Source organism: Xenopus laevis, chromosome 2L (genome assembly GCF_017654675.1).
Source record: "Xenopus laevis strain J_2021 chromosome 2L, Xenopus_laevis_v10.1, whole genome shotgun sequence".
Classification (NCBI taxonomy): domain Eukaryota; kingdom Metazoa; phylum Chordata; class Amphibia; order Anura; family Pipidae; genus Xenopus; species Xenopus laevis.
Genome location: NC_054373.1, coordinates 104,600,696 through 104,626,261, shown reverse-complemented (window position 1 = coordinate 104,626,261; position 25,566 = coordinate 104,600,696). Strand labels below are relative to the sequence as shown.

The window sequence follows — 25,566 nt, the reverse complement described above, 5'->3', positions numbered from 1 at the left end:
GATCAGAATTCAATTCAAACAATAAAATAGTCTATTCACTCGAAGTTTGGTTGGTCTTTTTTTATTTGAATTTCGAGTTGATGGGAGTTTAAAAAAAACTCCCATCACCTCAAAATTCGACACTTGATAAATCTGCCCCCAAGTCTCATTACTGATCTGATCCAGAGGTGATGGTGATACTTAAAATATTTATAATAATAAATGTAGAATTCTACTGTGAACTAATACCACTACTAATCACCAATAGTGGGGAGGGGGAGCCTTTGATTCATCCTAAGTTTAATGTATGGGAAGGGAAGTAGGTTCATTTAAAATCAGTTGTTCCATAGGCACCTTGGGCTTCTAACACTATTCTTGAAGCACAAGACCGCTCCAGCTGTGTCGTGTATTATTCCAGTCCCCTTCTCACTTCAGGTGCTTCCACTTGTGTGGGCGTACTGGTCATGTTAAGACTATTCACAACAAAACCAAAAAATGGACTGGCACCCCAACCCCTGAGTAGGTTTGGAAGCAAGAGCTTGTGTGCCAGAATAAACCTTCATTTGTCTCAAAATCACAGGTATCCTGAGTTGAATGCATTTTATGCTGCACTTGTTTCTATTCTTCTGTACAACGTGTACTTAAGTCCACTTTTGTAAAGGATGTGGTTTTTAAACAAGATTGTTACAGGAAATGCAAACCTGCTAAAAAAGTCTGTTTGTTGGTGGTGTTGGTCAGATCAGAATGGGTCCTCAGTGAGCAACAAGCTAGAACGTAAGTAAGACATCATCTGGAGGATTTTCTGACATGGTTGTTTTAAAGTATATTGGATTCACTCTGTCCCAATGCTGGGGAAATAGGGTTTATAGAATGCCTACAGAATTCTTAGGAAACACCTACTGCCAAATTATATGCCTAGAAAATAATATACAAGGTGCTTTGTTGGATAGTTTAATAGTTTACATTTATAACCCCCTTCCAAAATCTTTCATGTATAAAAGCAACACATAAACAGCACAAATGTTCTTCTCTGTCAATGTTTTGTATACCTTTTGTTTTATTTGACAATACAAATACATGGAGAAGGGTTTCATGTACTCACACAAGTGGGAGTTTTTTTCTTTCAGCAGAATAGTGTGTGTGCCTACAAAATAACAACACAAATCACCACCCATGTACAATCGGCAGCACCTTTTTGGGCAATGACACACAGGGAGATTTATCATGTTAAAAATTTGCTACAGCAGGTGACAAATCTCCCCAAAAATACCTTGGCCTTCACTTGTAATTGGCACAAATAAATGACATAACAGAATCATTGGCGAAATTTGTCAAAATGCAATGAAGTCTACGGACAACAAATTTTTGATGCGCAACAATATTTTTCACTGATTAGAGTGTATACGCATAATTTTCGCTGCGAAACTCTGCGAAAATTTTTGCTCATCACTATTACCAAGTTACATTACTGACCTGAATTGCTGCACGTATTATTATTTACTTGCAGCCTTCCCAATGTTGGCAAAGTCCAAGGCATTTTCAGGGAAATGTATTGCCCGCTTTATGTAGGTGACAAATCTCCCAATTGTCCTTATAGTCAGTGTGTGTGTTAATGGCATCCACTGTGTGAAGTCACAACACAAAAACTCACCAAAGAAGCTAAACAAACAAATGGCATGAGTTGGTTAATTGTGTGTATATATTCTAAAATTGCCCAATTCACACCTTAGTAAATTTAGCACACCGTGAAGTATGCAAAAGCAAAAAAATGCTTTAATATACTTAAAACATACATACAGCAATATATCTATATTACAAACCATAGCATGTACATACCACCAGTGTTCAATTACAAATTAGCAAATATGTTAAAGTAGATACGTTGTGAAAAAGATGAGAAACCCTAATTTGGATAACCTCCTTTTTCAATGGATTTCTTAAAAAAGGAGGATATCCAAAATGTTGGGGTTTCTCACCTTTTGCACAATTTGTCTACTTTAATATCTTGTCCTAAGGAAAGAGGCATGTTCCTCTGCACCCACAATAAAATACCTAAGGGGCATATTTATCAAGGATCGAATTTCGAAGTATAAAAACTTAGATTTTCGACCATTGAGTACTTTTTGAGTATTTTTTCCAGCGAAAACGGCCGTATGCGATCGAAGTATGATCGAAGTAAAATCGTGCGATCGAATGATTTAACCCTTTGCATCGAACGATTTGAAGGATTTTTTTAAAAAAAAAAAAAAACCTTTGACTTCTCAAAACTTGCCCAAAAGCCTCAGATGGGTTCTAGGAGGTCCCCTATAGGCTAAACAGCAATTTGGCAGGTTTAAGGTTGCGAAGTGTCGAAGTCAAAGTTTTTTAAAGAGACAGTACTTTGATGTTCGAGTGGTTGAATTTTCGAAGGTTTTTCAATTCGAACTCTAAGTCAAATTTGGCCTATTTGATGGTCGAAGTTCCCAAAAATTACTTTGAAATTCAAAATTTTTTAATTTGAAAATTCACTTCGACCTTTGTTAAATCTGCCCCTAAATGTCTCCAATATAGAGTATGAAAAAATAACATTTTATATGTGTGCCATCCTTACTTTGTATTTTGTCTAATTGTACATATATACATATATACCTTTATGAATACTGTTTAAACACTGTATGATTTTTGGGATTAATGCTCGTGTTTATAATTGTGACCCTTAGTTTAGGAGTGTTTTTTTGTAGGCGTTTACATCCCTTTACTTTTTCCACATTAGGGGCTAGGGAGACTATGGTTGTCTCATTGAGCCCAACCTTTCCTCCTAGAATACATGAAGAACATCAACAATAATTAATGTGGTCTGAAAGTCTGACATAAATTCAGTGACCTGGATTCAGTGTATATATATAGATAGATAGATAGATAGATAGATAGATAGATAGATATACACCAAGAGAAATTATTCAAAATTCAATCCATTTAGGGCAGTTTGTGATCATAACCTCACAAAAATATTACAAATCTAAATTAAAATATAATAATAGGCTTAAACAACTTCCTGTATATTATGAACTGGTTGGAAAATTGTTAAATATTTTTCCGCTTGAGTCTAAGGGGACCATCTACATCCTTCTGTAAAAAGAAAGCTGTTTTTTATTTTTAATGTTCTATTAAACAGTCACATTTGGTAATGGATTTTAGATTATCAACAACATTTTCACTGGGGAAAGGTGGTATGGGGGGGTGAAAAAAAGCTGGTTATGCACTTTGGTAAACTTGCCCTTACATTTCCCTGTTCAGTTTTTTTTTTAAAAAACATTTTTAAAATTAACATTTTGAGTATTTTTTGCATATAAATTTTTTTTAAAATAAAATAATTTGAATAGATATGCGTGCAAGGAGTTTTGACATTTGAAACCAAGAATCATGTTATATAATTGTTCTGGTTCATGGATTTATTTAAAATGTGAAGGATATCCTCACTACTCAGAACAGGTGGAAGGAATGTATCAACAACATTATCCCAATCCTCCCTATCAAGGTTTGGAATATCCAGCAAGCAAACATTTGCTATAACATTAAGCAAGTGTATTTCCTCTGTTGTTTCTATTAACACATATTTATAACGCACCGACATATTCCATAGTGCTGCACAATAAATGGGTGTAAACACAGAACCTAAAGATTACATGCAATAATACAATCAGTTAACCGATACAATAGATAAAGAAAGCCCTGCCCAATCTATGCTACTCACAGGGACAGCCAGAGTGGGGAGCAGAGGAGCTGTAACATCATGCATGTGGCTTGAGCATGTTGAGGGTGCAGGAGGCAGCTGGCCTTGGGGCGCTTATTTTAGAAATCCGACGCTGTACAAATTCAAGCATACCTCAACTTTTTATTAAGGATTAAGTAAAATGGGAGACAATGTTCATCTGACTCATATATGCCTTTCTTATGTAATGCTTTCATTAGAATTTGTCATGAACATTTTTTAAAAAAAAAACAAACAGTGGTGGTGACTTTAAAGCTTTAACACTTAAGGTGGCCATACACTATTAGATCTGCTCGTTTGGCTGGGTCAGAGCGGATCTTAACCCGATATGCCTACTAATGGCTGGGCGATATTGGGTGAATCAGAACATTCGGCCCTTAGGCCGAATGAACGGATTACAATGCTGCAAATGGGAGCCAACTGGTCACAGGACCATATAAACTAGCCAATTGGTCCTGGATCGCAGATAAAAATCAAACTTGCCCGATCGATATCTGTCTGATTTATAAGCTGTCGATCAGGAGGACCCGCCAGGAGCCCCCACACACGGGCAGATTAGCTGCCGAATCAGTCTAAAGGACCCATATCGTCAGCTTTAATCTGCCCGTGTATGGCCACCTTTACTTGGCTAAAAATTGATTCCAGTGAGAGATATAAAGGGTCGTCTGTGCAATTTTGAGCACAATGTCCTTGTTTTTTACTCACAGTGCAGTATTTTTTCCCAGTTGCATTCGCCAAAGTAAGATGTGCCTGACTCAACTACGTCCAATGCAGTTAAGATATGTAGTGATGACCGAAAAGTTTCACCATGTACAGATTCGCCGCATACTTGAGCATTTCACTGGGTGTGAACATTTTCGTGAAACTGTGTTAAAAATATGTTTAAAATTGTGTGACAAACGTCATTTTATCCATCCCCTCTCCTTTCACATCAGCCATAGTTATCTGAGCCAAATACAAGAGTCCTCTGCACTCAACCCATTATCAATATATTTAAGACAGAGACATTTTGTGCATATTGCTACTGAAAAATGCCTTACCCTTTAAACAAAACAGGGATTGTTTGTCCATATATTGCAATATATTTAAGCTGGCCAACTACGTCAAAGTCATCCCATATCTGGCCAGTCGTATGCTCAATTTTCATCTGATTCATTAAGAATTCTATTGCTTCATTATACATTTTACAAAAGGGACTAGTTTTACCTGCAACATACTTGCTGCTTTCAAAGTAAAACTCCCAAACATGGCTGCCCTTTTATTAGACACCAGTGGGATCACCTCACTATAGTGGTGAGCACAACTTTCCCTTGTTTGTTATAGTTATACAGGAGCAGTGACCAGCTCCATGTTGTAGCTCCCACCCTTCCCAACTATAGTCAGGTGATCCCACTGGTGTCTAATAAAAGCGCAGCCAAGTTTGGGAGTTTTACTTTGAAAGCAGCTAGTAAGTTGCAGGTAAAACTTAGTCCCTTTTGTAAAATGTATAATCGATGAGCCATTTCAACAAAGGGACACCCATTTTATTTTCCCTAATTTTTCTGTCTTTTCTTCCATATGATAATCAAAGTTACCCCACTGGCCCAAAATGAGTCCTTTATGATGTTTGATTGCTGTATTTCTATTTTAAAGGCTCTGTGCAGAACAATGCATATTTCACATCTGTATACAGGTATGGGGCCTGTTTTCCAGAATGCTTGGGACCTGGGTTTTGTTTGGATCCCCATACCTTAAAGAGATACTGTAATGGAAAAACATTATTTTTTCAAAACACATCAATTAATAGTACTGCTTCAGCAGAATTCTGCACTGAAATCCATTTCTCAAAAGAGCAAACAGATTTTTTTCTATCCAATTTTGAAATCTGACATGGGGCTAGATATTTTTGTCAGTTTCCCAGCTGCCCCATTCATGTGACTTGTGCCTGCACTTCCACTAGGATGGAACTACTTTCTGACAGGCTGTTATTTCTCCTACTTAATGTAACTGACTTGCGCTGTTCCTAGATCTTCCAGGGAGCTGTTATCTTGTGTCAGGGAGCTGCTATCTCATTACCTTCCCATTGTTCTGTTGTTAGGCTGCTGAGGGGGGAAAGGGAGGGGGTGATATCACTCAAACTTTCAGTAAAGCAGTAAAGAGTGATTGAGGTTTATCAGAGCACAAGTCACATGACTGGGGGCAGCTGGGAAATTGACAAAATGTCTAGCCCAATGTCAGATTTCAAAATTGAATATAAAAAAATCTGTTTGCTCTTTTGAAAAATGGATTTCAGTGCAGAATTCTGCTGGAGCAGCACTATTAACTGATTCATTTTGAAAAAAAACATGTTTTCCCGTGACAGTATCACTTTAAGGCTGCTAAAATATCATTTAAACATTAATTAAACCCAATAGGACTGTTTTGGCTCCAATAAGGATTAATTATATCTTAGTTGGGATTAAGTACAAGATACTGTTTTATTATAACAGAGAAAAAGGAAATCATTTAAAAAAAAAAAATTCGTTATGGGAATTGACCTTCCTGTAATATTTTTTTTAAATTTATTCAAAGAATTTGACTTTCTATAGACCTGAATACTCTTTTCTATAGCTAAAATGCCTCCAAATAAATTGTTCTTTTTAACACAAAAAAGCACATCCTTTCAGAAGGCTGAATATGCAAACGAGGATTACTGGAAAGTGTAATGTAGTGAAGAATCAGCTCACAAACAAGTGCTGTATATCTATTTATATTTCCGAGTTGGTTGTATGTGCCACTTTGCACATAGATGCCTTACAAGAGATTACATTATCTCTTTACAATTAAATGGGTGGTTCACCTTTAAATCAACTTTTAATATTTTTTAGTTAGTTGGTCTTCATTGTTTATTTCCCAATATATTTTTAAATGATTTGCTTCTTCTGGTTCTTTCCAGCTTTCAAATGGGGGCCATGAACCTCATCTAGAAAACAAAGGCTCTGTAAGGCTACAAATGTATTGTTATTGCTACATTTTATTACTCATCTGTCCCTCTCTTATTCATATTCCACCCTCTTATCCAAAGTAATGCATGGTTGCTAGGGTAATTTGGACCCTAGCAACAAGACTGCTGAAATCGAAAAGCTGATGAATAAAAAGCTAAATAATTCAATTTATGGGACAAGTCAATGCTAGGAAACACTGTCTTGAATAGAATTATCTTGTGCATCAGTCAGGAGCACAATTTAGCCCTATATATGTTGGTGTTATAGTCAGCTTCTGGATTTCACGTTAATTGTAGCATTATGTTGTGGGCCTGCTTTTAGTCAACAGGAGCATCTACTAAAAAAAACAACAGCATGGCTGGTGCCAGGGAAATACTGAAAATTAAAGCTTGTGCAAAAGTTCATCTTTCACCATGACAGTGATCCCAAACACAAGGCCAATATCACTGAAGTAACCAGTGGAAAATAGACATGGCATGACATGGCCCTTAGAGTCCTCTTTTCTATTAAAATAACCGATGTTAAGAACTCTTGAGTTATTTTACCATTAAGGTCTACGGGAACCTTGCAGAATGCTTGATTAAGTTTCTCAGGCATCCTCTTGCTTGAGAATTGTTTTTCTGACAAATAAGAAATACTTTCTCAAGCTTAAAGGAGAAATAGAGTAGAATTTTCAAATTTAAATATATCTTCCCCTAAAGTCACATTAAAGGAAAACTATACCCCCCAAACAATGTAGGTCTCTATTAAAAGATACTGAGTAAAACAGCTCATGTGTAAAACCCTGCTTCATGTAAATGAACCATTATCATAATACTATACTTTTTTAGAAGTATGTGCCATTGGGTAATCATAAATAGAAAATTGCCATTTTAAAAAATAAGGGCCGCCCCCTGAGATCGTAAGATTCACTGTGCACACATACAAACCACATGTAAGGTCACATGAGCCAATTAACAGACAGAGTTCTGCCTTTTGCTTCCTCACTTCTTCCTGTTACAGTTAGTGTTGTAGTATTTCTGGTCAGGTGATCTCTGAGGCAGCACAGATAGAGTCACGAAATGGTGGTTCAAGGCAAGAGATGTAAAAGGGCAATATTTATGTAAATATATATTCCAGTTTGGTAAGATTCTTTAATATGTCATTCAATTTGATATAAACTATCTGTTACTTAAGTATTCATTTTGGGGGTATAGTTTTCCTTTAAAAAGCAATTTAAGAATTTCAGTGCCTTTCAATTAGAAATATGACAAGATACCAAATCGTTAAAGTAGTTACAGTAGTGAATACTTTTACAAGGCAGTATAAATCTGCCAACAGGAGCAGTCAAGTCGGGTCCATAGTATATTGAAGTGTTAATGGAAGACACGTAAAAATATGGGTACGATTCAAGATGCTGATTTGGACACAAGATTTCTATCTTTTCATATTATTCACATGGGACCATGAACACATATTCGCAATAGTGATGAGCGAAACCTGTACAAGATAACGCCTGCACCATTTCTTGTGATTATATGACTTAGATCTGGCACACTGACCCCTCATTACAATTATATCTAACTCACATAATGGTGAGCTGTCGAGACCCTTTTTTTCATTTCATCCACCCAAATAATTTCCTGTCAAAGGAAACCACATGTATTCTGTCTAAAGCATAAAATAGGGTGCAGTTATTTGGTACGACAAGACAACATTAAAACCAACCACATGGTAATTCTTAATATTCTTAAAACTCTCCGTGTTGCATTGTTCTCTTGTGCTAAAAAATGCTGAAACTTGCATGGTTTGTATGGAAGATTAGTTTGCCTTCATGCAGAATAACTGTAAAAATACAACATTACAAAATGGTTAGTGAGATCACTCAAAAGCTAATTAAACTATCAGTAACTAAGTAAAGCTAAGCCTACACAGAGATGCCTTTTTTCTGATCCTGTTATCAGTCTATACCACTGGATTCTATTGTGTCTATATTGTTACTAGTTTAGCATGTTTTATCTACTTTACTTTGTTTGCTTATATGTTTACTGAACTGTTAGAATAGAGAGTTGTGTGAGATTGATGTTTGGAAATCAGACAAAACAACATTTTGTTTCTATTTCAGGCAGAATAATGTTTCAGACTGAAATATGGCTTCCCATACTGTCCATAACAATGCTTGGCACTCTGGTGATGTTGTGTGTATGCTGCGGATCAACCAATAAAAGTCTGTATTTCATTTATATTTTGCTTTTACTACAGTAAAATCACTCTATGCCTAGGAGCACCAGCACTGGCTACGATCACTTGCAAGTTCCAGTTCTGGCTCTTTAAGATGTTGCCCTTCCAAACAATGAGAGATGACTGTGTGATTTTGAGTAGATAGCGGCTTTTCTGCTCTGTGGCCATACATGGGCAGATAGCTGCTGACAGACCGATTCGGTAGCTTATAGGCCCGTGTATGGCCAGACATCGATCGGGCAGGGCTAAAAATCCCGTCAGATCGCAGACCACATCTGTTCGTTGATGTGGTCCTGCAATCGCACCACCCATATTCCTTTCATTCCTTTCATTATGATGTTTGTTGGGCCCTAGAGCCTACGATCGGACCACATATCATTATCGGGGAGATATCTGCTATTTTGGCGACATCGCCAAACTAGAAAATCTATCTGTGTATGGCCACCTTATCAGGCTCTACAGGGTAATGCCCTTGTTCTATAAAATCCAAAGCAGATGGTAAAACATTTGGGAATTATACAGATTAGGGATGTTCCAAATCCATAAATTTTGTATCCAGCCAAATACAAAACCCTCTTAAAAAAAGTCTAAACCAAATCCAAACCCTAACTTATTAGAATTGGAACAACAACAAAAAAAGCATTGGCTATTATTACAAAATTCTCTCCTGCAGCTACAGTATCTATCTAGAATTTTAAAGTTATGAGACTTTGGTTTGTCAGAATAAGGATAAGTGGGGATTGTGTTTCCTATAAATTCCAAATTAAATACTGGACTGGTTTGTTCTAAGACTAGTGGTAAACTAGGCATTTTCTCAACTGTATAGAAATGGAGATGGAAAAAAAGACCAACCTGCTGTATTCTGCTCTGTGTTGTGTGTACTAACTAGAACAGCACCAGACTGGCAGTGCATAAAGTGGATGGGTTTTATTAAAGAAAAGCCTTTTTACACCAAAGTTTCACCAGTTTTCTGCTGACAGGTTAATGCCACCCATGCCTGTGCACGCACAACACACAGCAAAAGTCAAAGGATTACGATTTTGTCTTATGTGCCACTACCCTTAATTTAGATACATGTGACATTATAACAGCTCAAATACTTATGTTCTGAAGCCAGAACAGTAGACAGTCTAAATTTCTGGTGAATACGATCAAAGGCAGGAAAAGCCAAGATGAACAAGAACAAAAGATTCCAACACACATTGTAGTTTATAGAATATAGTTCTGTGCCAAGATGTGACTTTTGTAACATAATCGTTTATTTGCCAAGTGGTTTTCAAAAAGTTATTTCATTAATATATAGTGACACTTGATGCTGTCCTTTCCATTTGCAGGAGATACCATTGTATATATTAATAGACATGGTATTAAAATACACAAGAGCCATGAATATCCTGTAAATGATATTCTTATAAACGGTGCATAGTAATGTAATCGGTTATAATTGGAGCTTAGTGATGTCATTTCTGTCACATGACTCACTGAAACTTGTGTATTATAATAAATAAAGTACCCCCTGTTGCCTCGGAGTTCTATGACTTGTGCCTTTATATGGCCATGGAACTCCTCGGTAACTTATAATATCCTTATATTTTACAAGAGGGGGGTAGTTTGTTCACTATATATAGTTATATATATTATTCTTTATTTACAGAGGATTCCAAGAAGAATTCTAAGAAGTCAGACAAACATGACAGAGACTATAAATTGTAAGTAATAAATACAGAATGATAAAACTGAAGGATGATTATGAATGTTTTGCAGTATGTTTGGTTTTAGTCAGATCCCTGAATGATCCCAAATGATTGCATTATGGCTCTGGCACATTAGGAATTTAAGAAATCTTAAATTAAGTAAAAATAAGAAAAAAAAATGCTACCTAAAGAACCTACAGCCTAGCAGTGCCTTATGCCATTTATTCTTTTGGTTACAGGAATAAAAAACTCGGACAACTTTATTTAGGTAAGTAGTTCATTTAAGCTGTACTGAAATAAAGTGTGAAATGCCAGTCACATATATCCTAATAAGTGATAGACTATTTACATTTACGCACATTGCTTTGTCTGCTTTACCTGGCCCACTAAAAACAGGAAGCACTTAGTGAAGATTTTTATGGTCAGGGGAGAGAATGAGTCACTTCAGTGATGGAAATGTCACCACTCAAATTAAATGTCACTCTGTTTTCTGCAACTACATGTTAACTACACAACATTTTTAATTTGTTTACATTCTAATATTAGGTTGCTAACTAAAATATCCCACAAAATATTCACAGTTTCCAATATGTGTGAAACAGAAAGACAGCTAAGGCAATTTTCTCACACAGTATACTCATCTGGAAGTAATCATTAACCAAATGTGTTTTTATGCCCTTCAGAAGGGAACACAGGACATGCAGAGGGACCCCTATCTGGTTACAGGCAAGTGACAATAAGAAAATAAATCTGCTTCTAATAAAGGCCATTTGTGCTTTTGCATTTGACTTTCTATTACAAAAGGTACTGGCAGTATTAAAATCAAGAACCCTTGTGTGTAGATGGGGCAGTAACTGTATATGACAAACAAATGTCAAATTCCTTCTTTTTGTCCTTACATGTGAATTTACATCATGCAGGTTGATAGTGGAAATAATCCGTTACAAAAACCTAATCATGCTAATGTTAATTGTGAAAAATGGTGTAAAATGCGTTGGTGGTTGACAGCACTGTTTTTATCAATTTGACACCTTTTTTCTTTTTTAAAGTATCATATAGTTGTATTTCTTGTGAAATAGATTTCTTGCCCAAATTTTATAGAATTGGAGACCTAGCGGGCCATCCCTCTGCTTTAGCTGCCCCAGGATCCAAGGGAAACTGTAGTGAGGAGCTCTTCTGGCAGTGCCATGTTTCACTTTCAATGACTGTACAACCCCGTTTCTAAAAAAAAGATGGGAAATTGTGCAAAATGTAAATAAAAGAGGAATGAGATGGTTTGCAAATCATTTAAACCATATCTTTAATTGCAAATACTACAAAGGCAACATATCAAATATTTAAATTGAGGATATCTATTGTTTTCTGAAAAATATTTACTTATTTTGAATTTGATGCCAGCAACATGTTTCAAAACAGTTGGGCGAGGGGTATGTTTACCATTGTGTTGTATCACCTCTTCTTTTAACAACACTCTGTAGCCTTTTGGAAATTGAGGAGAACAATTTCTGTAGTTTTGAAAGTTAGATGTTGTCCCATAAATGACTGATATTGGATTTCAGTAACTCCAGTTCAGGGTCTCCTTTGTTGTATTTTTGCTATAATAACACACCAAAGGTTTTTATTGGGTGACAGATTGGGACTGCAGGCATGGGGTCAGTTTAGCTTCCAGACTCTCTTACTAGTGATCCATGTTGTTATAATATGTGCAGAATGTGGTTTGACATTCTTTTGCTTAAAGGAGAAGGAAACCCTAGTCGGCGCAAAAACCCTCCCCCCCCTCCCGTGTGTTGCCCACCCTCCCTCCTCGGAAAACTTCGTGACTTTTGGCGCATGTGCAGTTGATCCGTACCGGCGAAATGCTCCCACTGCGCATGCGCCAAAACGCCTGTCAAAGCAGGAAGAAGATCGCGTGGAAGAAGATGGTGCCTGTGATCTCCGTGGACCGGACTTGTGCAGAAGGGTAAGTAACAAGTTAGGGGCATTTGCCCAGCGGGACATGTAGGCCAGGTGGGAGGAGGGAGGGTGGGCAACACACGGGAGGGGGGGAGGGTTTTTGCGCCAACTAGGTTTCCTTCTCCTTTAAATAGGCAAGACCTTCCCTGAAAAGATATTATCTGGATGGCAGCATATGTTGCTCCAAAACCTGTATATATCATTCCACATTAATGGTGCCTTCCCAGATGTGCAGGTTACCCATACCATTTGCACTAATGTACCCCCATACCATTGCATATGCTGACTTTTACTCTGTGAGCTGATAAACGTGTCTTGTGACCAAGAGACTGGTCTCAAAGGACTTAATCCTCCCCCATCCCATTACCAGAGTTGCTCTGCAGGAAGGATGGCCAGACTTCCATGTGGTTGTAGTATTCACACACCCTCCCTTAAAGGAAAAACAAAGCCCTTATTAAAAAAAAAACCCTACCCCCCATAGACCCCCCTCCCTCCTCACCCCAGCCTAGCTGTTACCCCAGTGCAGATTCAGAAAATGGCTGCCGTGTACTTCAATCCCTGAATCTGCATCAAGGGATAAGTATAAAGGTTAGGGCCATTTGCCCGGGGTAGCAGCTAGGCTGGGGGTGAGGAGGGAGGGGGTCTATGTGCGGTGGGGAGTAGGGTTTTTTTTTAATAAGGGGTTTGTACGGTCAGTATTTCTAGAGGGGACACAATTCTGGGGTAACACTGTGCAGGGGCGAGGCAGGAAGGGGGGCCAGTGGGGACTTTTGCCCATGGGGGGTTTAGTTCTCCTTTAAGATCATGGCCATCCAATACTGGCTTTCAGCCTTGTCCAGAGATTTCTCTAGATTTTCTGATTCTTTTAATGTTATTCTGTACTACAGATGATGACATCCCCAGATTCTTTGCAATTTTATGTTGAGGAACGTTATTCTTGAAGTTTTGCAATATTTGTCCACACAGTGTTTCCCAGAGTGCTATACCTCTCCCCATTTTTGTTTCTGAGCTTCTCTGGGATCTGTTCTTCTTTGCATTACACAACATTTCCAGTCTTGTTGCCCCTTTAAGAATGTTTTCAAACATGTTGCTGGCATCAATTATTCAGTAAAAATAATATTTCTCAGCTTCAACATTTGGTGTCTTTGTACTATTTTCATACATATATATATATATATATATATATATATATATATATATATATATATATATATATATATATATATATATATATATATATATATATATGGGTTGAGTGACTTTTTTGGAAAATGGAGTTGTGCATTTGCCCAGTCTAAAGAAATGGAAATGCAAAGGCCAGCCCTGAGTGTCATATCTCTCACAGTGACCAATGCTACTGCACCTTAATTATCTGGATCTTTCTACCTACAGGGACAATCAGGAATTTTCAGGCAAAGACAGTGAGTAACAAACTTCTAAATGACTAGTGCTTAATAAGCGAGAAATCCACCTCCTAAATATGATTGATACGTGGACATAACCATCAGTCTTCAAGATGGGCCTTAATTTTATGAGTATTGTAGCATGTTTTCCTATGGTTTTTGTGGTGCCTCATGCATCCAGATAGGTAATATAGTGTAATAGTATGGTACAAGTGTCTGTTTTACATCAATATTTGATTATTTTGGCTTTCCAGGAAATTTTGCTTCATAGAAAGATGATGGTCCAAATTATAATTATTTCCATAACTGCAAAAGTCCTGTATGAAATTTAGCAGCATAAAATATTCAAAATAAATGCTTAGGACAATTACTAATTACAATATTTGGCAGCAGTTGAATATGGGTATATTGGTACATGTTAATGAATATACTTCTCTTGTACATGTAAATAAGAATTTCGTTGTTTTTTGTTTATTTGATGTTTTTTTTTTTTTTTTTAGATAATATTGAGCCCCGCTATGTGAATGCAGCAGGTAATGATGATTAAATCTACTATAGGCATATTTTTGTTTTGGAAATACCCGGCTGAGTTAACATTATACAAGAAGCACGGTAGACCTACTAGGCATATTTGCATTTTCTTATCCTGACTATAAGCTGCTAACATTTTTCAATTTAATTTGCAGCCTGAATTTTTCCTACTAACTTTAATGGTTTTGCCAGGTCTATGGTGGTGTACAATAATGGCAATGCTATGGCGTTAGTGTGTGGTATATAATAAGTTATACACTTTTATAACCAATAGCCAATTAAAATTTACAACTTAAACCTCAGTTGGAAATATATAAAGTTAATTCACATGTAAGGGCAACTACACCAAATTTACACCACTTGTAATACCATTTTTGCAGAAATCATTTCATTTCTATAAATGTTTTTCTAAGGGTTCTATTTATTAAATTAAATTTCGTGATTTGAGAGAATTCTAAACAGTTTTATCAATGGATATAATCTCAAATTCTAATGAAAATATTTGGCAACTAAAACCTTTTATAGAAGTCAAATTTAAGTACATTTTTTTTAGTTTTGCAAACTCAAAACTTGACAAAAGCAATGAAACAATGCAAATTAAATTGTGTGACTTTTCCACGACATGATTGAGTATTCCAATTAGAGTTTCATTGTAAATAAGCAATCAAGAAAAAAATCCTAACAAAAAAATATCTAAATTTCTTTTCATGATCAACTTTGGAAAAAGACTGATTTTAAAAATGATAAATCTGTCTCCAAGTCCAAGTGTATTCTCTTAGAATTTCATGCTGGAACATTTTAAGGCTGAAATCCCCCTGCGCCAGTGATTTCAGGCAGACATGGAAGAGGAAGTGGAAATTAACATAATATTTCAAAATCCTATGTTATGTATTTTATTGCCTATATAGTCTTGCTTCTGAGAGACATGTCTGCCACAGATTTGTTCTCCAAATGTGATTCTGTGATGCAGGCATGCAGCCCAGCCAGTTGGATCACCAGTTACCAGCTTGTAAATCTCTGTGGAGAATAGAAATCAGACATATGATGCATCTAATCTCTAGTGTATGCAGATTTTTGGATGTGATGTCACTGAAGGCAATGATTATTTCTTTATATCAAGATCTGACAAGACTGCATTAAAATTAACCTGAGATTTGCATCATATGTACAGCAATCAAGGCTTTAATAGGTACAGTCATGCCTAAAAATAAGGATATATAGTGAATAAAGTACACCCTATTGTAAAATATAATGCTATTATAAGTTACAGAGGAGTTCCATGACCATATAAAAACACGAGGCCAAAGGCCAAATGTTTATATACAGGTCATGAAATTCTGAGAAGACTTCTAATAACCTCATATTTTGCAACAGTAGGTATTTTATTTATTATAATACACACGTTTCAGTGAGTCATGTGACATCACTAAATTCAGATTATAACCCAAGACATCACTAAGCATAAGGGTATCATTTACAGGATATTCATGGCTCTTGTGTATTATAGAAAGATATTTGTATTTTTTATTGAGGGAAGCCAAGATCAGTATTTTACTATAACAATTTATGATACTACCTGTATAAGATAATGCCATCCATCCTATATAAGCCTTTATCAGTTTGTTCCTGGGATGGATATAAACAACACGAACAGGCTGAGGCAATGTAGTTGCCAATTTATTGGTTTCTCTTAGACCTATAACTTATATGTACTATTTTATTTCCAGTAACTGATCTAGACTCAGAAGAAGCATACATGTAAGTTAAAATGAATTATGAAATATAATAGCAAACAGTATATAATAGGAAGTATATTAATATGTAAGAAATTTAATAGGAAGGCAATGTCCAGGTATAACTATCTATGAAGGAGCTCTGGGACCACCCAATATATATATAGAATATATAGAATATATGAGACTGACTTTAAAGTAATAAAATTAGATGTCAGACATCAAAATTTCATAATTCATTGTCAGAAGTTTCAAATAAAAAGGAAAAAAAAAAAAGTTAAAAATCTAACTTCTGATATACATTGTAAGTACCAAGGTGCACATGCCATTATTCTACATTTTCAGGATTCTTTTTTATCTATGATTTAGGTCAGTGCCATGCAGTAAGCAAATTATTTAACATATCATGTATTTGAGGGCAAGATTATATTAAAGGATAAGTAAGCATTTAAAATAAGTGAATGTAAATTTGATGAGGGTGCTATTCTAAGCACTTTTGCAATGTACATTCATTCATTATTTATTTTTTAATTCAAAGATATTAAAGGATACGTGTACTGTGTACTGTTAATACGTATACATTTTGTTACAACAGCTCCACCTGCTGGTCATTTTCTGACCAGTCTGACCACCAAGTAGTCAATGAAGTTGTCAGGAGAAACAAAGAGGCTGCTTTGATGTTCTTCTGATTAGGAAAAAAATTAGAAACGTTTCTCAAACTATCCTAACCAGAAAAACATCAGAGCAGACCCTTTCTCCTGACAAGTTCCTTGACTACTTGGTCGTCAGAATGGTTGGCGAACAGCCAGCAGGTGGAGATTTTGTAACAAATGCATTCATATTAACAGTACATGTATCCCTTAATATCTTGGAATTAAAAAAAAATTAAATAATGGATGTACATTGCAAAAGTGCTTAGTAAAGCATCATCATCAATTTTACGTTCACTTATTTTAAAGGTTTACTTATCCTTTAAAGTAACGTATTTGACATATATGTATTTGAGGGCAAGATTATATTAGAGTAGCATGTCATAGAGCTCTTGAGTAGGCTGGGGCATATAAATCCTCTGGAGAGCCACCTTTGACTCCTGGCATTCAGTTGGACAGCCTGGATCTAGATCAAACATGGCTGGCACAGAAATTTCAACTTCAATAGTTTTTGGATAAGCACAGGTTCGGACTGGGGGTCTGGTGCCACCGGACCTCAGTCATAAGGGCACACTCCTCCTATCCCCATGGCAAACTCTCCTGCTCATGTCTGCTTGCCTACCCAAAACACAAAACCAAATGCACCACCTTAATGCATCAAAATGCCCACCCCCATGCACCACCAGCCTGTCCATATCTTGTGGCCCCCCTACTCCTAAAACTTGAGGCTGCTAGTACTGGAATAGGGCAGGCCTGCGTCAGCCGGGCCCACTGTTTTTTTTTCCTGGTGTCCCATTGGACCAGTCCAATTTTGAATAAGCATCAACATTTTAATATTAAAAGGTATTGATTGGCAGCCCCTTTACAGTTTCTGAGCTCTAATGCCCCACTTCTACCTATGGATTCCCCACTTTGATATTTTATACATTTTTCCAACAGCAGGCATGCAAAAGTGTATACTAAAAAAAGTACTTTTTCTACTATTTAATTGGTTTCATAAAACAAATGATGTTTGCGAAATTTAAAACTAAAAAAATTGAGGTACCAGCTCTGTATTGATTTCTTTGTCTGCTCTTGTTTACGTTTTCCTATTTCATCTTTTACCTTTTGTTTTTCCTTAGAGACCCAATTTCATCAGATTACTACAATTTTGGTAAGTCAGTGCTTTTAAAGAAATACAATTTTAACAGTGCTAAATGATGGTTTTGCATAGTAGCCAAGTAGTGCTGGCTTCATGCACAGTAAGATTTGTGTAATCATTTGTATGTCTGTTGCTCCAATAGATTTGGGCTATTAAACTCTGATGCTAGCAGATCAAATATCACTGACCAATATGTAACTCTGGGATTTACCAGTTACATCAGTTCAGTGTGTGAGGGCTCATGGACCAACCTAGAACTTCATAGACCCCAGCCATAAATCATTTTCTCATTGTTCTCATTGAAGAAATGTTCAGTCTGACCCTTTCTGGAACCTCCAAACTGTATAATTATCTAAGCATGTGTGGCTACCAAAATGATCAATTTGGCAGATTAACCTCTGGTGAAATCTGAATATGGCACAAATTTAAGCTAATTGGTGGATTTGCAGCTGCTGTGGTCTGTGTCTTAAATTGGTTATTATCAAACTGGGTTGAATTTTTTATCTTCAAGCGAAGAAAATTAGTGGGTCAAAAGCCCTGGGATAAATTTCGAGTGTAAAGAGTCGGTTGACAAACAAGCTATTTTTGTAAAAAGGAACCATATCGGCAACCTAGTATTTGTCTTCTGAATAGTACCCTGGAATATGAAAAAAAAGAGTTAAAAATGTTTTCCCTTTGCATTTGTTTTACAGACTTTGGAAGAGCATCTGTATATGGAAATGTCTTCAATTCCCACCCTTGCCATTTATCAGGTATATGACATTTGGGTTCATTTTGGGTCTGTTCAATAGCATGTTTTTTTCTGGAAGGCTCAAGCCTTATGGGTCTTAACAAATAAGTGAATATATTGCAAGTCACTGAACTTCTGTTAAAGCGATAATGAGACGTTGCTATAAAAATCATAGGAATGTGTCCATATCAAGGAGGTGCTGCACTCTGAACATTTACCTCTAAAAGCCCCCCAGCCCTGTGAACCTTCGTTAAGCTAACCCTCGGACACTGCTAATGGATCTTCTGCGTTGTTTCAATGATGCTGGGCTGGGGACGGAGCGATCCTTCTATAGGCTAGTTATAAATGAAAAAGAACTTCAGCCTATGGAAGGTTCACTCTGCCCCCAGCCCAGTTTCACTGAAACAACACAGAAGATCTGTTAGCAGTGTCAGAGGGTCGGCTTCACAAAGGTTTGTGGGGCTGGGGGCGGCTTTGAGGGGGTCTTTTAGAGGAAAATATTCCTTGATATAGACAGGTTCCTATGATTTTATAGGAACATGTCCGTATCGTTTTAATTCCAAATTTCCCCTAGACTACAGGAGAATTCTCATGAAATAAACCATGAAATACATTTTATCATTAAAATGAATCTCCCCAAGTTTACAAATTCATACAGCAAATACTGATATAGAGGCCATTTGACTGATCACCTTTATTTAATAATTGGTGACAATTAAATGTGCTTTCCCAATTAGTTGCACAAACAGATAGAGCACTCCCATCAGCAGACAGTTAACAAACGTAATACACATAGTCTTAGTCAAAATCGCATCATTACGCCATAAAGTTTGATGCTATATTGCTTACTTGTCTTTATTATGGCTCAATATTTAATAATAACATTTCCTACTATTAATATATCAGGAGTTTATGAGAATGCATGGACTGGAAAAACAGATGTAGAGATCCAAGAAGAAGGTAAAATTAAACTGTATCTTCAGTTAACCAATGAATGGAACGTCACAGAATTTTTTTCCCTAAATAGAAATATCTACTTTATATATAATAATTATGCATTGCACAGAGTGATGTATATCCAGGCCTGTACTTGTGGAAAGGTCACCAAGGCCCGGGCCTAGGGTGGCAGGGTTTTAGGGGGCGGCATGAAGCCCAACCACACCCGTGTTAGTTAGAAGCTCTAGGGCTGATCATGAGATACAATAGTTTTTTACATTTCCCATGCGCCAATCCCTAGTGCTCCCGACCTAATGATGAAAATTTGTGCATGTGCACGAATGAAGGGGGGGGGATAGGGGTGACGTACGGCAGCAAGCCTAGGGGTGCCCGCTTTGTAAATCCGGCCCTGTGCATATCTATTGTTCATTTCAAGATTTTAAAGTTCAGTCTATCTTGAAATGATCCAGAAAACAATAGCAACTTCTGTAGGTTATAATTCATGTTTAGAACAAAGTGGGCAAGTTGACAAATATTTCTTCATATAGCCATATAACCTTAGAAAACATGAGAGCTCATTTATTGTTATGGGTAAAGGTGCAAAAATATTCTTAAAGTGTAGATATTCTTTGTATTATATTTTACAAGAGGGGGCACTTTATTCACTTTATAAATGGTGTTTGCTGATGTAACTTGTTTCACGATTCATGGAAACATTTTAAAAAAAATAATTTACCCCCTATTTAAAATATGAGAACATTAGAAGTCACCTTAGCTCCATGACCTGTATAAAAGCACTGGGCCTTGTGTCTTTACATGGTCTTTGATCTCCTTATATTTTACAACAGGGGTTACATTATTCCATATATTTATGATTGTGATCCTTTCTGAAGCACAGGCCACTGACAGCCCAGAGCATGTACTATGAATAGGCAGAACACAAGGTGGGGAGAAACCAGAGACATATTTGAAGTCAAAGATCTTCACTTTTGAAATGCTGTAGTGGCCTTGGGTTGGTACAAAAGTAGAAAACCCAATTATTATAGTTAGACTAAAACTTTGTTGAACTTCTTTAAATAAATAAGCCTTTTATTTTAAAATCCACTAAAAAGCCTTTATTCAGCCCCCAGAATAACATACCTTTCTTCCTGTACTAATTCTATTGTTTCACAAGCAGCTCATTTCAGCTAGGTCCTAGTCTACTGTGAAGCCTCACCCCCTTTTCTTTTCTGAGCTCTCCTTCTCTAACTGTGAAGAGGTGTCTATTGCACATGCTTGTGCCTCCTTCTCCAACAGAAATCAATCAGGCTCTTCGCAGTCAGAAAAGGAGAGCTCATAAAAGAAAAGGGGGCTGGGCTTAGCTGAAATTAGCTGCTTGTGATTTAGACATGAGACTGAATTAGGGTTGCCACCTGGCCAGTAAAAATGATGCTTGATACCAATGTTATTAATAGGAAAAAATGGCAAGAATATAGGAAGGCTGGTATTTTTTTTCCAGAAAAAGACCAGAAGCAATGCAAGGCAACGTCACTGTGGTACTGTAGTATCATGTTTCCTAGGATCAACTCCATTTCAATGAAACATTTCTAAAACAGAGGCAAGTACAATAACATGCAAACCGAGGCAATTATTTTTTTTTTTTTAACTGTTCATCTAGATCATGACTACATTGATCCAGACGATATGTAATAAAAGATGTCCAACCCTCTGCATTTGAAAGGTAAAAAATGTCCAGCACATAGAATAACATTATTTCCATATTATCTTTTAAAGGAAAACTAAACCCCCTTTCTAATAAAAACCCCGATGACCTAGATTCCCCCCCCCCGCACAGGAGTTAGCAAAAGGAAATACCCCTAAGCCGGTAATTACCCCTTGTTGCAGAGTCAGCGCAGCGGAGCTCACGGGGCCATCTTCAGCCGCTTCGGTAATCTTCGGGTCTTCTTCCGGCGCTTCAGTAATTTCCGTCACTTTTGACGCATTCACAGTTGTAGCGAACCGGGAAAATACTCCAACTGCACATGCGCTGATACGGAACTTTCTTACTGAGATTGCCGAAGGGGCTAAAGATGGCCCCATGAGCTCCGCTGCTCTGATTCTGCAACAAGGGGTATTAACTTGTGTTAAAGGAAAACTATACCCCCAAAATGAATACTTAAGCAACAGATAGTTTATATCAAATTGAATGACATATTAAAGAATCTTACCAAACTGGAATATATATTTACATAAATATTGCCCTTTTACATCTCTTGCCTTGAACCACCATTTCGTGACTCTATCTGTGCTGCCTCAGAGATCACCTGACCAGAAATACTACAACACTAACTGTAACAGGAAGAAGTGAGGAAGCAAAAGGCAGAACTCTGTCTGTTAATTGGCTCATGTGACCTTACATGTGGTTTGTATGTGTGCACAGTGAATCGTACGATCTCAGGGGGCGGCCCATATTTTTTAAAATGGCAATTTTCTATTTATGATTACCCAATGGCACATACTACTAAAAAAGTATATTATTATGATAATGGTTCATTTACATGAAGCAGGGTTTTACATATGAGCTGTTTTACTCAGTATCTTTTAATAGAGACCTACATTGTTTGGGGGGTATAGTTTTCCTTTAACTCCTGTGCGGGGGGGAACAGGGAGGGGGACTATGGAGGGTAGGGTTTTTTATTAGAAAGGGGGTTTAGTTCTCCTTTAAAGCCCTTGCCAAACTGAATGTTTGAACCTATTTTATTATTCTATTACAATCCTTCATGTATATGTTGTTGATATTACCCAGAGCTTTCCATTTAATGATTGTCCATTCAGTCTCTGCAGCAGTGTTGCTTACAGTATACATTTCTTATAGGGATGCACCGAATACACTATTTTGGATTCGGCCGAACCCCCAAATCTTTCTCGAAAGATTCATCCGAATACCGAACTGAATCCGAACCCTAATTTGCATATGCATATGCAAATTAGGAGTGGGAAGTGGAAAGCCTTTTTTACTTCCTTGTTTTCTGACAAAAAGTCACACAATTTCCCTCCCCGCCCCTAATTTGCATATGCAAATTAGGACTCTGATTCGGTTTGGCCGAATCCGAATTCTGCTGAAAGAGGCTGAATCCTGAACCGAATCCTGGATTCAGTGCATCCCTAATTTCTTACCATAGATACACAATGGGAAATAAGAAAATGAGTGAACAGTCATGTAACAAATGAAAACAGAAATTTTCTCCATTAAAGTCAGTTGTGTACTCACATTATTTATTAGATCAGTTGAACATTGTTAAAAAGCCCATCTGGAGTTATCCAGAAAGCTCTGAATAATGGAAAGGCCGTCTCCCATAGATCCAATTTTGTCTGTATAATACAAATTTTTAAAAATAGTTTTCTTTGCTCTATAATAATAAAACAGTAGTTTGTATTTGATCCAAACTAAGATATAATTAATCCTTATTGGAAGCAAAATCAGCCTATTGGGTGTAATGAACGTTCACATAATTTTCTAGTACGACTAATTATAATTGTTTTTTACCAGCAACTACTCTATATATGCTTTAGAAAATAAAGGTGAATATTTAAAAAAGGCTGTCATGGACAGGAAAACAATGCTTTCCATCTCCAAGGCAATAATTATTTTAATAGTCTGACAAATAGCAATCCACACAAAGTAGGCCAGTTGCTTTATTGCTATTCTCACTCTTGTGCTGTTATTATAAAAAGCATTACGATTCTCTCCTCTAACATGATCTGTTTTTTTTTTTTTCCAACTTTCTAGGAGCAATGGGACCAATGCGAAAATCTAAGCCTCATATTCAAAGCATTCAAGAAAATAGATCTTTCTTCTCTGCAGTACCAGTTGTGACCATGGGAAGCTGAAGAGCAAATGCCACTAGAGATTATTCTTTGGCAGAATCTGCATAGTTGTTTATTAAATGAAATGACTTACCAAAAACGTTGTCGCTTTCAGTACAGTACAGATGGGCCACTATGCTTCAAGCATATTTCTCAAGCTGTCTACAATTTATACCAGAAAAAATTGCATTTTTATGAAGCTGTGTATATTTATTTACTTATTTTTCCGAAGTCGCCCGAAGTTTCCTCGTGAGGCAACTTCGGAAAACGAATCGCCGCGTGTGATTAGCGCCGGAGATTTTTCATTGTAGCCAGCGTGTGTTAAGGCGTTTGGGGAGAATGGTCGCCGCAAAGACGAAGCGTTTAGTCGCCAGGCGACTAAATCTCCCCAAAACACCCAGTGTGACCTTACCCTAAGGGCAGAGACAAACGAGAAGATTCGCCCTGCAACAAATCGCCTCTTCTTTGGGCGACTAATCTCCACGAACTGCCTCCCTGCTGTCTTGAATCTAAATTGCCAGCGGGAATGCACTCGGAGCAATTCTTTTTCTGAAGTTTCCTCGTGAGGCAACTGCGGAAAATGAAGCGCTCAGAGTGCCATCCCGCCGGTGATTTAGATTCAAGCCAACGGGGAGGCAGTTCAGGGAGATTAGTCGCCCAAAGAAGAGGCGATTTGTTGCAGGGCGACTAAATCTCCCCAAATCTTCACATCTGTCTCTGCCCTAAAGGAACAGTTCAGTGTACAAATAAAAACTGGGTAAATAGATTGTATGTACAAAATAAAAATGTTTCTTTATATAGTTGTTAGCCAAAAATGTAATGTATAAAGGCTGGAGTGACCGAACGTCTAACCCATGCTTTACTAATACGAGGTCTACTTTTAGTGATGTTGTCCCATTATAACCTACATCCATAAAAGCATTGTTAGCATTCTGGTCCATGGAAAATATTACTTAAATATTAATGTATGAGAAAATGTACTGTATATTGCTATATTTTACAAACAATTATTTCTTATGTAACCTGAACATAATAAATAACTGAATGAAAAGCATGAAATAGGAGGGTGATTTAGACAAGTTATTGTTGACATTTAATTGAGTATCTTGAGATCTACTTATCACTGGCTAAAGGTCTACTGGTAGATCCCAATGTACCTTTTGGGCACCCCTAGTCTAACATAATAGCCAAAACCCAACTTCCTGCTTTTCAGATCTCTAACGCTGAGTTAGTCAGTGACTTTAAGGGGGGGGGGGGGCTAATGGGACATAACTGTTCAGTGAGTTTGCAATTGATCCTCAGCATTCATCTCAGATTGAAAAGCAACAGTTATGACTCATGTGGCCACTCCTTAAGTCACTGATTGGTTATTGCCTGGTAACCAATCAGCGGAGATTTTGCACAGCCTATTTACCCAGTTTTTAAATAGGTTTTTAAGAAACCTGCATCTATAAAGGAGTGAACAGTATTAATTTACATACTGCAATTTGAGTCATTATTTACACCACTATGACATGGAGTAACACATTCAATGAAAAAAAAAATGAAGACAAAACTGTTGTAACAACAGTACAAAAAGCAGTGATTTTTTTAACAGCATTATTAAAATGGCTGAAATACTTTTAAGCAGGAATTTTACACAGGCTACACAAATGCCTAAACTCAATCCACAGATTAATATATATGGCAGATTTTACACAGCAATACCTTGGGGGTGTATTTGATGCAACTTGATAAACATGCCGTATCATTATACATAGAATTATCAATAAAATGTTTCATTTTTACAAAAGTTTGCTGTTGTGTTCAGTACATGTGCTATTTATAAATATAACTCTCTCCCTTTCCCTGTGTTGTGCTACTGCTGTGGTACCAGTGCCATCTACATACAGTATATTTTCTGTTTACAGGTATATGGAAAGTAAGACCAGCCAAAAAGTCAGAAGCGGGTACACGGCAGACTAATTTGGTCCAAAAGATTCCATATAACTGCTTAACATTGTCAGGCCACAATGCTACTGATACATTCACATTGA

General features: G+C 37.0%; 1 protein-coding gene across 1 annotated transcript; it reads left to right on the top strand.

Annotated features, from left to right (window-relative positions):
• On the top strand, positions 1 to 23,967 carry LOC108708353. The gene is made up of 13 exons (XM_041582274.1): positions 1 to 753; positions 8,798 to 8,899; positions 10,568 to 10,622; positions 10,847 to 10,875; positions 11,291 to 11,333; positions 13,953 to 13,981; positions 14,464 to 14,496; positions 16,222 to 16,252; positions 17,999 to 18,030; positions 18,711 to 18,770; positions 19,655 to 19,708; positions 21,342 to 21,404; positions 23,454 to 23,967. The coding sequence occupies exons 1-12, from the start codon at positions 642 to 644 to the stop codon at positions 21,371 to 21,373; spliced, it is 612 nt and encodes a 203-aa protein (XP_041438208.1). The 5' UTR covers positions 1 to 641; the 3' UTR covers positions 21,374 to 21,404; positions 23,454 to 23,967.
• The last annotated feature ends 1,599 nt before the right edge of the window (positions 23,968 to 25,566 follow it).

Coding starts and splice junctions, on each gene's coding strand:
- LOC108708353 (XM_041582274.1), top strand. CDS start 642: ATGTGGTTTTTAAACAAGATTGTTACAGGAAATGCAAACCTGCTAAAA. Junction 10,876..11,290: donor ACTCGGACAACTTTATTTAG/GTAAGTAGTTCA, acceptor TATGCCCTTCAG/AAGGGAACACAGGACATGCA. Junction 13,982..14,463: donor GGAATTTTCAGGCAAAGACA/GTGAGTAACAAA, acceptor TTTTTTTTTTAG/ATAATATTGAGCCCCGCTAT.